The sequence below is a fragment of the Kogia breviceps genome, chromosome 12 (genome assembly GCF_026419965.1).
Source record: "Kogia breviceps isolate mKogBre1 chromosome 12, mKogBre1 haplotype 1, whole genome shotgun sequence".
Lineage (NCBI taxonomy): Eukaryota > Metazoa > Chordata > Mammalia > Artiodactyla > Physeteridae > Kogia > Kogia breviceps.
Window position 1 is genome coordinate 19193282 of NC_081321.1, and position 13646 is coordinate 19206927.

Below are 13646 nucleotides of genomic sequence, written 5' to 3' on the forward strand. Positions count from 1 at the left end.
GGTCCACAGCCTTGCAGTTCATGTTTAGGAATTGGGGTTTTATTCTGAGTAGATGGGAAGCAATTGGAGGATTACAAGCAGGGAAGTAATATAACTTGTGTTTCGAAAAATCATTCTGGTTGCCATGTCGAGAATTGACTATCGAGGGCAAGAGTGAAAGCAGTGAGATCAGTGAGAAGAGATTTTTTTTCAATAACAGATCACCAAATAGAGATCCTGAAATATATATATATATATATATATATATATATATATATATATTTTTTTTTTTTTTTTTTTGGCAATACGCGGGCCTCTCACTGTTGTGGCCTCTCCTGTTGTGGAGCACAGGCTCTGGACGCACAGGCTCAGCGGCCATGGCTCATGAGCCTAGCCACTCCGCGGCATGTGGGATCTTCCCCAGACTGGGGCACGAACCCTCGTCCCCTGCATCGGCCGGCGGACTCTCAACCACCGCACCACCAGGGAAGCCCCGGGATGATATATTTGAAGTACTGAAAGTAAAGAACTACCAACCAAGAGCACCATACCTAGCAAAACTAACTGTCCCTCACAAATGAAGGTGATATAAAGACTTTGCCATACAAACAAAAGCTGAGGAAGTTCATTACCACTGGGCCTGCCTTACAAGAAATGCTAAAAGGAGTTCTTCAAGTTGGAACAAAAGGACCTTAAACAGCAATATGAGAGCATATTAAAGTATAAGATTCACTGGTAAAGGTAGATATGTAGGCAAGCATAGTAAATCATTTTTAATTCTAGGATAAAAGTTTCTAAAAAGTATTATAAACAAAAGTATAAAAACTTGTTAATGGTATACTATATAAAAAGATATAAATTGTGACATCAAACATAAAATGGAGCAAAGAGGTAAAAGTGTAGGTTTTTTTGTATGTGATTGAAGTTAAGTTGTTATCAGCTTAAAATAGGTTACTATAACTGTAACATGTTTTATGTATGCCCCATGGTAACTATAAAGAAAATACCTATAAAAGATACACAAAAGAAAAAGAAAGGAAAACATATCAATATTTTAAAAAATCAATGAAACACAAAGGAAGACAGGAAAAAAGGAACAAAAGAACTACAAGACAGAAAACAATTAACCAAATGGCAATGGTAAGTCCCTCCCTATCAATAATTACTTTAAATGTAGATAGATCAAACTCCCAAATCAAAAGACGTAGAGCGGATTGAATGGATTAAAAAACAAGACCCAACTATATTCTGTCTATGAGACTCATTTTTTGAAAAAATTTTTATTTTATATTGGAGTATGGTTGATTTAAAATGTTGTGTTAGTTTCATGTGTACAGCAGTGATTCAGTTAAACATATACATATATCCATTCTTTTTCAGATTCTTTTCCCATTTAGGTTATTACAGAATATTGAGTAGAGTTCCCTGTGCTATACAGTAGGTCTTTGTTGATTATCTATTTTATATAGTAGTGTATATATGTTAATTCCAAACTCCTAATTTATGCCTTCCCCCCACCTTTCCCCTTTGATAACCATAAGTTTTTTTTCGAAGTCTGTGAGTCTGTTGCTCTTTTGTAAATAAGTTCATTTGTGACATATTTTTAGATTCCATATATAAGCGATATCATATGATATTTGTCTTTCTCTATCTGACTTACTTCACTTAATATGATAATCTCTAGGTCCATCCATGTTGCTGCAAATGGCATTATTTCATTCATTTTAATGGCTGAGTAATATTCCATTGTACATGTATACTGCATCTTCTTTATCCATTCATCCGTTGATGGACATTTAGGTTGCTTCCATGTCTTGGCTATTGTAAATAGTGTTGCAATGAACATTGGGGGGCCTGTATCTTTTCGAATTATGGTTTTCTCCAGATATATGCCCAGGAGTGGGATTGTTGGTTGAAATGGTAGCTCTATTTTAGTTTTCTAAGGCATCTCCCTACTGTTCTAAGAGACTCAGTTTAGATTTAAGAACACATATTGGCTGAAAGTGAAGGTGTGGTAAAAGGTATTATGTGCAAATGCTAATCAAAAGAGAACAGGGATGACTATACTTATGTCCAAAAAAATAGACTGTAAGTCAAAATCTGTCACAAGAGACAAAGAATATTATAGAATGATGAGTCAATTCACCAGGAAGATACAATTATAAATATAATTGCACCCAATATCAGAGCACCTAAATATATAAAGCAAACATTGGCAGAATTAAAGGGAGAAATAGATAGCAATATAATGTAATTGTAGAAGACTTCAATACCCCACTTTCAATAATGGAAAGAACATTGAGACAGAAGATCAATAAGGAAACAGCACACTTGAGCAATACTGTAGATACAATGGACCTAACAGACATAATAAAGCATTTCCACCAAATAGCTACAGAATATATTGATACATTCTCAGGTGCACCTGGAACATTCTCCAGGCTAGATCACATATTGGGTCACAAAACAAGTCTTAACAAATTTAAGAAGATTAAAATCATAGTATTTTTTTCCAAACACAATAGAATAGAAGAAATCAGTAGCAGAAGGAAAAGTGGAAAATAAACAACATACTGCTGAACAACCCCAAAAAAGAAATTAAAAGGGAGATCAGAGACTATCTTGAGACAAAAATGGGGACAACATATCAAAACTTAAGGCATGCAGCAAAAGTGGTACCAAGAGGGATGTTAATAGTGATAAATACCTACATTAAAAAGAAGAAAGATCTTGGGAGTTCCCTGGTGACCTAGTGGTTAGGATTCTGGGCTTTCACTGCCATGACCCAGGTTCAATCCCTGGTTGGGGAACTGAGATCTTGCAAGCTGCACCGCACAGCAAAAAAAAAAAAAAAGAAGAAAGATCTCAAACAACCTAACTTTACACCTCAAGGAACTATAAAAAAAAAGAAAAAAAGAAAAAACTAAGTCCAAAGTAAGCACAAGGGAGGAAATAATAAAGATTAGAGCAGAAATAAACAAAATAGATAATATAACAACATTTTAAAAAAATCAGTGAAACTGGATTTGTTTGTTTTTGAAAAGATAAACATAATTGAAAATCTTTTGCTCGGCTAAGGAAAAGAGAAAACTCAAATGAGAAATGAAAGAAGAGACATTAAAATTGATGCCACCAGGGGGAAAATGGGACATAAGAGACAGCTGTGAACAATTATACAGCAATAAATTGGAAAACCTTGAAGAAATGGATAAATTCCTAGAAACATACAACCTATCAAGACTGAACCAGGAAGAAACATAAAATCCGAACAGACTAATAACTAGTAAAGAGATTGAAGCAGTATTCAAAAAACTCCCAACCAATAAAAATCCAGGACCATATGACTTTACTGGTGAATCACCAAACATTAAAAGAAAATTAATGTCAGTCCTTCTGAAACAGTTTCAAAAAATTGAAGATGAGGGATCACTTCCTGGTTCATTTTATGAGGGCAGCATTATTCTGACACCAAAACCAAAGACATTACAAGAAAACTATTCATCCTTGATGAATATAGATACAAAATCCTCAACAAAATACTAGTAAACCATTTTAAACAGCCCATTAAAAAGTTGATACTCCATGACCAAGGGAGATTTATCCCTGGGATAGAAGATGGTTCAACATATGAAAATCAATTAATATGATACACCACATTAACAAAATGATGGATAAATAGCACATTATCATCTAAATTGATGCAGAAAAGCTTTTGATAAGATTCAACACCTTTCATGATAAAAATATTCAAAAAACTAGAAATAGAAGGAAACAACCTCAACATAATAAAGGTCATATGTGAAAAGCCCACAGCTAACATCATACTCAATGGTGAAAGACTGAAAGCTTTTGCTCTAAGATGAGAAACAGCTCAAGCATGTTCATTCTCACCACTACTATGCAACATAGTACTGAAAGCACTAGCTTGAGCAATTAGGCAAGAAAAAGAAATAAAAGGCATCCACATTGGAAAGGAAGTAGTAAAATCATCTCTGGAGATGACATGATCTGTATATAGAAAGACTCCACAAAAAGCAGTAAGAACTAACAAATTCAGCAAAGTGGCAACATACAAAACCAACATACAAAAATCAGTTGCATTTTTATACACTAATAATAAACTTTATTAAAAGGAAACAGAAGACAATCCTATTTAAAATAGTATCCAAAGACTAAAATAAGAATAAATTTTAAGGAGATAAAGACTTGTGTACCTAAAACTATAAAACAACACTGAAATAAATCAAAGAAGATGCAAATTAATGGAAAGACATCTTGTGTTTATGGATTGGAAGACTTAATGTTGTTAAGATGTCCATACTACCCGAAAGAATCTACAGATTCAGTGCAATCTCTACCAAAATTCAAATGACATTTTTTTACAGTAATAGAAAAGAACAATCCTAATATTCATATGGAACTACAAAGGACCAAAACAATCTTGAGAAAGAAGAACAAAACTGGAGGTGTCACACGTTTTGATTTCAAAATATATTACAAAGCTACAGACCAATGGAATAGAATAGAGTGTCCAGAAATAAACTCTCACATGTATGGTCAACTGATCTTCAAGTAGGGTGCCAAGAATACACAATGGGGAGTGGATAGTCTTTTCAACAAATGATACTGGGGAAACTGGATATCCACATGCAAAAGAATGAAGATGAACCCTATCATACACCATATACAAAAATCAACTCAAAATGGATTGAAGACTGAAACATAAGGCTTAAAACTGTAAAGCTCCTAGAAGAAAACTTAGGGGAAAAGCTGCATGACATTGGTCTTGGCAATACTTTCTTGGATATGAAACCAAAGGCACAAGCAACAGAAGAAAAAATATGCACATAGGTCTACATCAGACTAAAAAACACACAACAAAAGATTTAACAGAGTGAAAAGGTAAACCTATTGAATGGGGGAAAATATTTGCAAACCATGTATCTGAAAAGAGGTTAATATTCAAAATATAGAAGGAACTTCTAGAACTCAATAAAAATCCTCAATTTAAAAATGGGCAAAAGAATTGAATAGACATTTTTCCAAAGAAGATATAAAATTGGCCACAAGTACATGAAAAGATGTTCCACATCACTAGTCATCAGGGAAATGCAAATAAAAACCACAATGAGTCATTCACAATGATGAATGAATCACACCTGTTAGGAAAGCTATTATAAAAAAAAAAAAACCCCAAAGATACCAAGTGTTGGCAAGGGTATAGGGAAATTGAAACCCTTGTATACTGTTGGTAGGAATGTAAAATGGTGCAACTGCTATGGAAAACAGTTTGGAGGTTCTCAAAAAATTAAAAATAGAACTACCATATGATCCAGCAATCCCACTTCTGGGTATATATCCAAAAGAATTCAAAGTTAAATCTCGAAAAGATATTTGCACACTCATGTTCATTGCAGCATTAGTCATAATAGCCGAGGTGTGGAAACAATCGAAATGTTCATTAAGGATGAATAAATAAAGAAAATATGGTATATACATTCAACGAAATATTATTCAGCTTTTTTAAAAAAATGTTTTTGAAAGCTTTTCAAAAAAGAAAGAAATTTTGCCACATGTGACAATGTGGATGAATCTTGAGGATATTATAAAAAATGAAATAAACCAGTCAGAGAAGGACAAATACTGCATGATTCCGATTACATGAGGTATTTAAAATAGTCAAACTTACTGAAGCAGGGAGTAGAATGGTGGTTTCCAGGGGCTTGGGAAGGGGAAATGGATGGTTGTAATTCAACAGGTATAAAGTTTCAGTTACACAAGATGAATAAGTTCTAGAGACCTGCTGTACAACATTGCACTTATAGTTAACAGTACTGGGCTTCCCTGGTGGCACAGTGGTTGAGAATCTGCCTGCCAATGCAGGGGACACGGGTTCGAGCCCTAGTCTGGGAAGATCCCATATGCCACGGAGCAACTAGGCCCGTGAGCCACAACTCCTGAGCCTGCGCCTCTGGAGCTTGTGCTCCGCAACAAGAGAGGCTGCAACAGTGAGAGGCCTGCGCACCGCGATGAAGAGTGGCCTCCGCTCGCCGCAACTAGAGAAAGCCCTTGCACAGCAACGAAGACCCAACACAGCCAAAAATAAATAAATAAATAATTAAAAAAAACAAAACAAAAACAGTACTGTATTGTGCATTTTAAAGTGTTAAGAGGGTAGATCTCACGTTAAATGTTCTTGACCACAATTTAAAAAAAAAAAGAAAAAACTGACTACATGCTGTTGAACAATGCTCAGTAGAATGTGTGTTTAGGTTGTTAGGTTGTTTTTATTTTTGGTTAGAGTTTTGTTTGTTGGCTTACCATAGTGGTAAAGCATTCTCTGAAACCATCCTTGTCTCTCATATGGTCCTTCTTGTAATCAGGGCTGGATTTATGTCAATGTTCAATGGGATTCTGACTATGTATTAACATTTGAGAGGTATGCACAAGGCCTAAACCTGACGATGTCTTCCTCACTGCTTTGAAACTCCGAAAGGTTTTCATTCACTTGAGCTAAGGTCCTTATTCAGGTCAAGTTGTTTCCAGATAGCCATTGATATATTGATACATAGCATGGTTTAAATAATCTCATCAGCTAACAGATGCATTTTTATATATTTGGGGGATTAGAGTTGGATCCAAAAGAGAAGTAACATAACAACACTAAGAGATTTGGGGTGAGGAAGAAAGGGAGGGGAAAGGCTTTAGAAAAGAGAGGACTGCAGTGGAAATACTAATAGCTGACTTTTGTCTGTTCTTGGGAGCAACCCCTCCTGTGCTCATGGCACATAGTTATACCATAACTGACAATTCTTAAGGAAAAAGGCTAAGGTCATGAAACAAAGTGCTTATTTCTTTTTTTCTCTCTTTTTTCTTTTCCCTTCTTCACTTTTCCTTTCCTTTCCTTTTTTTTTTTTTTTTTTTTGAAAAAGCTAGCTGTGATATGTAAATATGGCACCTGTCACAGTGACCTTATTGTGGTGCCAATGTAGCTAAGTACTATGAATGTAGCTTTTGGGGAACTGAATATTCCAGTGTAGAATAGGAAACTAAATGTTATTATCTGTAAAGTGAGGTTATCAGACTAAGTGATCAATACGATTGTCTTAATTAAAATTCTATATTTGTGAAGCATTTATCTATATGTAAACACTTTCACTTTTTCCTCTCATCTCTGAGGAAGTATATTAAGTTTGAATTTGTCATAACTTCCAAGGGGGTGACTCTTAGTTGAAATGTCACTGACAGCTTGTGGTTTGGACTTTTTTTTAACTAGGAAGAAACAACTAGAAGGCATCACACAACTGCAAGAGGATGCTGTCAACCAGGAAGCCATCCTCAGGAAGAAGGTCCAAGAAGCCAGCCAATGGTTGGAGGGGGCAGAGGAGCAGGTAGGGTGGCCTTTGACTACATTATATGCACAGGAAGTCTCCTCAGATGTCCTTAAAACCCTGAAGTAAAAATGGAGGAGGAACCAAAAAAACAAAGAGGAACTGCGAAGTTCAGTCCCTCTAGACTAGCAGTGAGCGGAGGAAGTAAAGGGGGAGTTGTAAGAGGCGGTGTCAACAGCCTGCTGATGAAAGAGGCAACTTTGCAGAAAGAGGCGACTTGACATACCAGGACTTTAGCCGCTGTAGAAATAGCTCAGGCATACGAAGCCCATGCAAACACAGAATTGCAGAAGTTCAGTGGAGGCTTATCACTTCCCTGAGAAGAAAAGCACATTTTCAGTTTCGTGTGCATAATAAGAGTGAGTGCTCAATTGCTTTCTTTCCCGGCCACCCTGCTAAAATCCAGCATTAACTGTCGGTATCCAGGTGGAGGATGAAGATCAGGCAGCCCACTCTGCCAGGGAAAAAGCTAAGCCTTTGCTGCGTAAATTAGAGGAAGCAATTTCGGATCAACGAAATCTCCAGACTATAAATACTGAGTTAGTGAACACTTGCCAGACACTTGAGCAGAAGACAAGAAAACCGAAAAGTGAGTAGCAAGTATTTGTTATGTCTGAATTCAGTCCGCTCTGAGGACTGAATATTACTGAGGACTGTAATATTATTACAGTAATATTACATATTACTGAATTCATGGTGATGAAATGGCTCCAGAAGCAGTGTTATGGGCTTCCAGAGAGATCTGCCTAGTGGCTAGGTGGATGGATTTAACCATTAACTTTCCCTTTTGGTTGTCTCTTACAAGCTGGATTTTTCCATGACTGTTATTTCTTTAAAAATTAAACAAAACCTCTCAATATCTGTAAAAGTAAACATGGAAAAAAAATCTTGTATGAGTGAGATAGTTGAACTTGCAAATTGTTTACATATTCTACTCTGACTTTATTAGCTTGATTGTACCCATCATATGGTAGAAGAGGCCCTGCCTCTCTATTTTCTTTTAAGCAGTAATTTTAGAGTTGAGCAAAATACTTATGAATTTAATGTGTATCAAAATATTATATATGTGTGAAAATTCTTTTAAAATGGTGTGTTCTTCACCTATATATTTTACTTTAAAAACTAGAACATTTGCCATTTTACCTAAAAGTAGATAAGCGTTTACTGAGGTGAGAAGACAATTGTCAAATTACAAATGTCAGATTATTTTTAAGCTTATTTTATTCTAGAAATATGGTTCAGTAAAAATGAAGTTTATTTATCAGAAAACTGCTTTTGTTCAGCCAGCTTCTCGTTCTAGCAGTATAAAGGTTCTTTTTATAGAAAGTTATTGGTTTGGGTAATAACTAAATATAAGCTTAAGGTAAGCTAGTGATGGAAATTTTCAGACTTGTGTTTGTTTTGGATTTATTGTACCCTTCTACTGTTATCTGAGAAAGCTGTTTAAGAGTTTAAAGGAATTGGCTAGTTCTAAAATAGCAGTGGTTATTCAACACTTTATTCTTTCTAAGCCTTGTAGAACTTGATCATTTTCCATAACAGTAAGTGTCATTTTACTCTGCTTCACTCTGTCAGACAATGCAAAGCATGCTTTAAGTTACATAATCTTTTTTTTTTTTTTTTTTTGCGTTACACGGGCCTCTCACTGCTGTGGCCTCTCCCGTTGCGGAGCACAGGCTCCGGACGCGCAGGCGCAGCGGCCATGGCTCGCAGGCCCAGCCGCTTTGCGGCACGTGGGATCCTCCCGGACCGGGGCATGAACCCGTGTCCCCTGCATCGGCAGGCGGGCTCGCAACCACTGCGCCACCAGGGAAGCCCTAAGTTACATAATCTTTATGGCATTTTTCTGTGTTGCTCCGAGGTCATTGGAGAAGGTCCCCTTGTGATTAGAGTTGTTAATTTTGAGCCATGAACATGCCTTCATTAAGGCATTCCAAATTTGGTTTATGGTGTGTTTGCTTTAGGCACTGTGCTTAGAGGCCTAATCTTTTGATCCAGTTATTTTTATCCTTTGCTTAAATCAATATTATACCCCATAGTTTTATAAAACAATTTATCCCCTCCTCCAACTTACTATGGTTTGTAGTACCTTCTTGGAAAAGTCAGCTTTTGTAACTTATTCCAAAATATACATTCTCAGTATTATGAACTTGCTAGTGTCTTCCCAGTCTATCCTCAGGGGATAATTGGTCCTAATATCATTTAAAATAGAATATGAAAGCTGCCCTATGTTGAATGCATGTATTTTTTTCTGGCTGGATAAAGTAGGGTGGATGCTTCCTTTCTGTCTTGAATTACTCACAATCTGCCAGGCTTTATTAAGCTCCTTTACTTGTTAGTATCTTTTGCTGCCCAAAAAAGTCATACCTATCAAAATTTTGCTCTTAAGACCCTTTGCTTACGAAGATCTTTCTAATAATGCCCTTAAAAACCAACCTTTATGGGCTTCCCTGGTGGCGCAGTGGTTGAGCGTCCGCCTGCCGATGCAGGGGACACGGGTTCGTGCCCCGGTCCGGGAAGATCCCACATGCTGCGGAGCGGCTGGGCCTGTGAGCCATGGCCGCTGAGCCTGCGCGTCCGGAGCCTGTGCTCCGCAACGGGAGAGGCCACAGCAGTGAGAGGCCCGCGTACCGCAAAAAAAAAAAAAAAAAATCAACCTTTATAAGAAGAGGGAAATTTGGGTAGCACATATTTTCACAAAGTCTATAGAGCAGATTTTCCTGATAGACTGTGAACAAACGTCAACAAGGTAGGACAGTTATAACACAAACACATCCACACACGTTCCACCATGACCACTGCCATCACATACTGTTTGAATTCTGAGTCAGACATTTGAATTCTGAGTCAGACAACAAAACTATTTAAATCCATTTAGTTCTTGTGAAACTTTCCGGTTAGCTTCATAAATTCATTAAGTGTTATGGCAGTTGCTTTCTGCTGCTTCTAAGACAGGTTCATTAGCAACTTGTGTGAGGATACAGTTGTTGTGTCATTGTCAATGACAGTGTTCACAAACTGGAAGTAGGAAGTTGCTTATGACATTTGATGAGATAGCTGAATTTAATGTTGAATAAATAATATTGTTCAAGTTCTCAGTTGCCATCAGGACTGGCCTGATTTATGAGGTAATTAGTGTACATGCTTGCCCCCTGAAACGCACCATTAGAACTACGAAATTTCTTGAATGGTAACTTACATTTTCTTTCTTCTGCTTCTTCCTATGTATCTAAGTATCTTAACAAAGGCAGCAGTGCATATGTAAATGAATGTTTGCTTTAAAAAGGAATAAAGCTTTTTAGATCTAGGGTCTGCATGCAACATATTAGGGTGAATCCAATGTGCAGGAAACATAGACTAAATGATCTAATCCAAGCTATCACCCCTTCAGTATTCATCCTTTTTTACCCTTATCTACACAAAATCTTCATTGACTTGCTCATTCAACAGACAATGAGTGAAACGGTATTTCCTTTAGAAACCATAAATATTTCTTTGGGGAGAGAGCCTGAGAAGCTCCTGTATATTATAATTCCTTATTTGAACCACAGTATCTGATATGAACTTTATAGTTTAGAGAAGGCTTTCACCTAGGTGAACTCACGGGAAACTCTCTTCTAGCTTGCTATTCTTAGCGTGGAGGGCATGATGTATGGGGCAGATAACAGCCTACGGCTTTGAGGATGAACGCAAGATGAGAGCCACATGTCCTGAGCAGTCAGTACACAAGAGGGAAGTGAGACAGGAAGGGGATGCAGGTGATGGAGACACTTAAACGTAGGTGTTGGGGTGAGCACGAAGGACAGAACCAAAGTCAAATACAGCTGGACAGCTGTGATGGGGTGGGGGCCTACGTTTTCCCAAATGAAAGAGGCAGGTATGGATGAAATCATTTAGGAGAAAGCATTGCACAAAGATAAAGAGCACATGGGATTTGAGGTTAAGCAAACCTAGATTCTAAGTCGACAAAAGACTTTGATGAAGTTGGGCAAACCTCTTTCCCTCTCTGAGCCTCAGTATCTTCTTCCAGAAAATGCCAGGGTTGTTAATTTACAAATAACGTAACGAATGCAAACAGTAGCCAATGCTTGGCCCTACTGGGTACAGTCTGTCCTGCTAGAGTATGTTTCCATCACGTAAACTATCTCTTTCACGATTGACAAATGGGTGAAGATGTGTAAGGATAATATGGGCGTTTCATTCACAATTTTCCTGGGAATAGGACCTGGATTGGTAGGAATAGAACTATAACCTTCAGCAGGAGAGGATTAAAAACAAGGGTCTGCACCTGGGCCTCCCTCCCGGAGACGTGTGCCATCCCAGCCCCGCAGAGCTCCGTTTTGCGGCGGGCTGTATTCCTGCCTGCGTTGCTGTAGCAGCCCCACTGCCTCAGAGTTCCATTTCCATCTGCATTTTCTCAGCACCCCATCAGCACTGTGCCATTTAAAGTGGTACCAGCATTTCCACTCCATTGTTTTTGTGCATTTCTAGGATCCTGGGGGTCAGCCTTTAGCCGTTTTAAGTTGCCTGTCTCAGTGAGCTATATTATCTTCCTAAGTGCTACTAATAATTGTGCTTGTTAGTGCTCTGGTTACAATGTTGCATATACGTGTTTTAGTGGCCTCTTCCTAACCCTATTTATTTTATAAGCCCCATTATTTTCATTCTTGTTGTAGTTTTTAAATTCTTTGTTATTGATGAGTAATTAACAGATCATAAAACATTCAGATCTTAAGTGTACTGTGGAACCAGTCTGACAAATGCCCATGGAAACGTAGAACTTCTATAACCCCAGGAAGTTCCCCGGCGCTACTTCCCAGTTACTCCCCACTTCTACCTTCACCACCACAAGGAGCAACCACTGATCTGATTTCTATCACTGGTGGGTTGGTTCAGGCTGTTCTAGAATTGAGTTATACAGTGGATACTTTTGTGTATGTCTGCGTGTGTTTCCTTCAGCATAGTATGTATCTGTGTTGTGTTTATCAACGGGGTGCCCTTTTCATGGTTGAGCCACATTTCTTTGTAAGAACATTCCACAATTTGATTATCTTTTCTCCTGTTATTGGACATCTACATTATTGGGTTGGCCAAGATAATTTTCCATAATCTTCTGGAAAAACCCGAACGAACTTTTTTGGCCAACCTAATATTTACAGTTTTGGGTTGTTAGGGAGAAAACTGCTATGAACATCTGTGTATAGGTCTGTGTGTGGACCTGTGTTTTTGTTTAACCTAGGATAAATATCTAGGAGCAGAGATATTAGATCATAGTAGAGCTGTAATTCTAACTTTTTAAGAAACTGCAAGCACTTTTCCATAGAGTTTGTAGCATTTCACACTCCTCGCATCAATGTGTGGGAGTTTCAGGTATCCACAACCCCAGCGTTTGGTGATGTCAGTCTTTTTCATTTTCTCTACACGACTGAGTATCTCACTGTGATTTTAGTTTGTTGGGCTGATTGGCCATTGTATATCTTCTTTGTGAAGTATCTAAGTCTTTTGCTCGTTTTCAAATTAGGTCACTTGTCCTTTTTTTACTGAGTTGTAGGATTTCTTTTCTTCATATATTTTGGATGCAAGAACTTTGACAGATTTGTGTGTTGTGAATTATTTTCTTCTAGTCTATGGATTTCAATGAACTTTAATATTTGTAATGCGCAATTCTATAGAACATTGAGTAACACATTATATTACAGTGTTATGAAGTCCATAATCCATAAACGTCAACCCTTATTGATAGCTAACATTATTACAGCTCAAATCATGGTTTTGATTTTCAGCAGCCAATTAATCGCAGAGCCTTTGCCTGAAAGCTTTAGTGCATAGTCATTTAGAAAGTTGTTTTATCTCAGCTTCCTTCAAAGAAAATGTATCCAAGACAACTGGTCTCATCCTACATCACAGATGGCAACAGCAGGGGAAACAGTGGCCATTGTTTTACTTGCTTCCATGTGAAACCTAAATGTCCTAGAGACATGGCAGGTCCAACTCCAAACACATGAAGAAGAGTGCAAAGGTACATGCAAATTAATCAAGCCAGCTTGTTTTGCCTTATGAAACATATGAAAATAGTTGCTACCCATTGCACAAAACATCTGTTGAAATGAGGTTTACAACTTGGAACTTGTTTTGAGATGGACTATTTCTAAAAATCAAGATTGCCTGGTGGGAAAGCAGATGGGCAATTTAGACAGTCTTATACTAACTCATTATTTCTTCTGAACACAAGCTTAATTTGGAAATTCAAAGACAGTGTTTTGAGATACACAACTT

General features: G+C 37.5%; 1 protein-coding gene across 1 annotated transcript in view; it reads left to right on the forward strand.

Moving 5' to 3' along the window:
* IRAG2 (inositol 1,4,5-triphosphate receptor associated 2) overlaps positions 1–13646 on the forward strand; it is a 93375-nt gene that overhangs the window by 32273 nt on the left and 47456 nt on the right. The window contains 2 exon segments of the mRNA XM_059080121.2: positions 7256–7370; positions 7797–7959. Of these exon segments, the coding sequence (XP_058936104.1) occupies positions 7256–7370; positions 7797–7959 (278 nt within the window).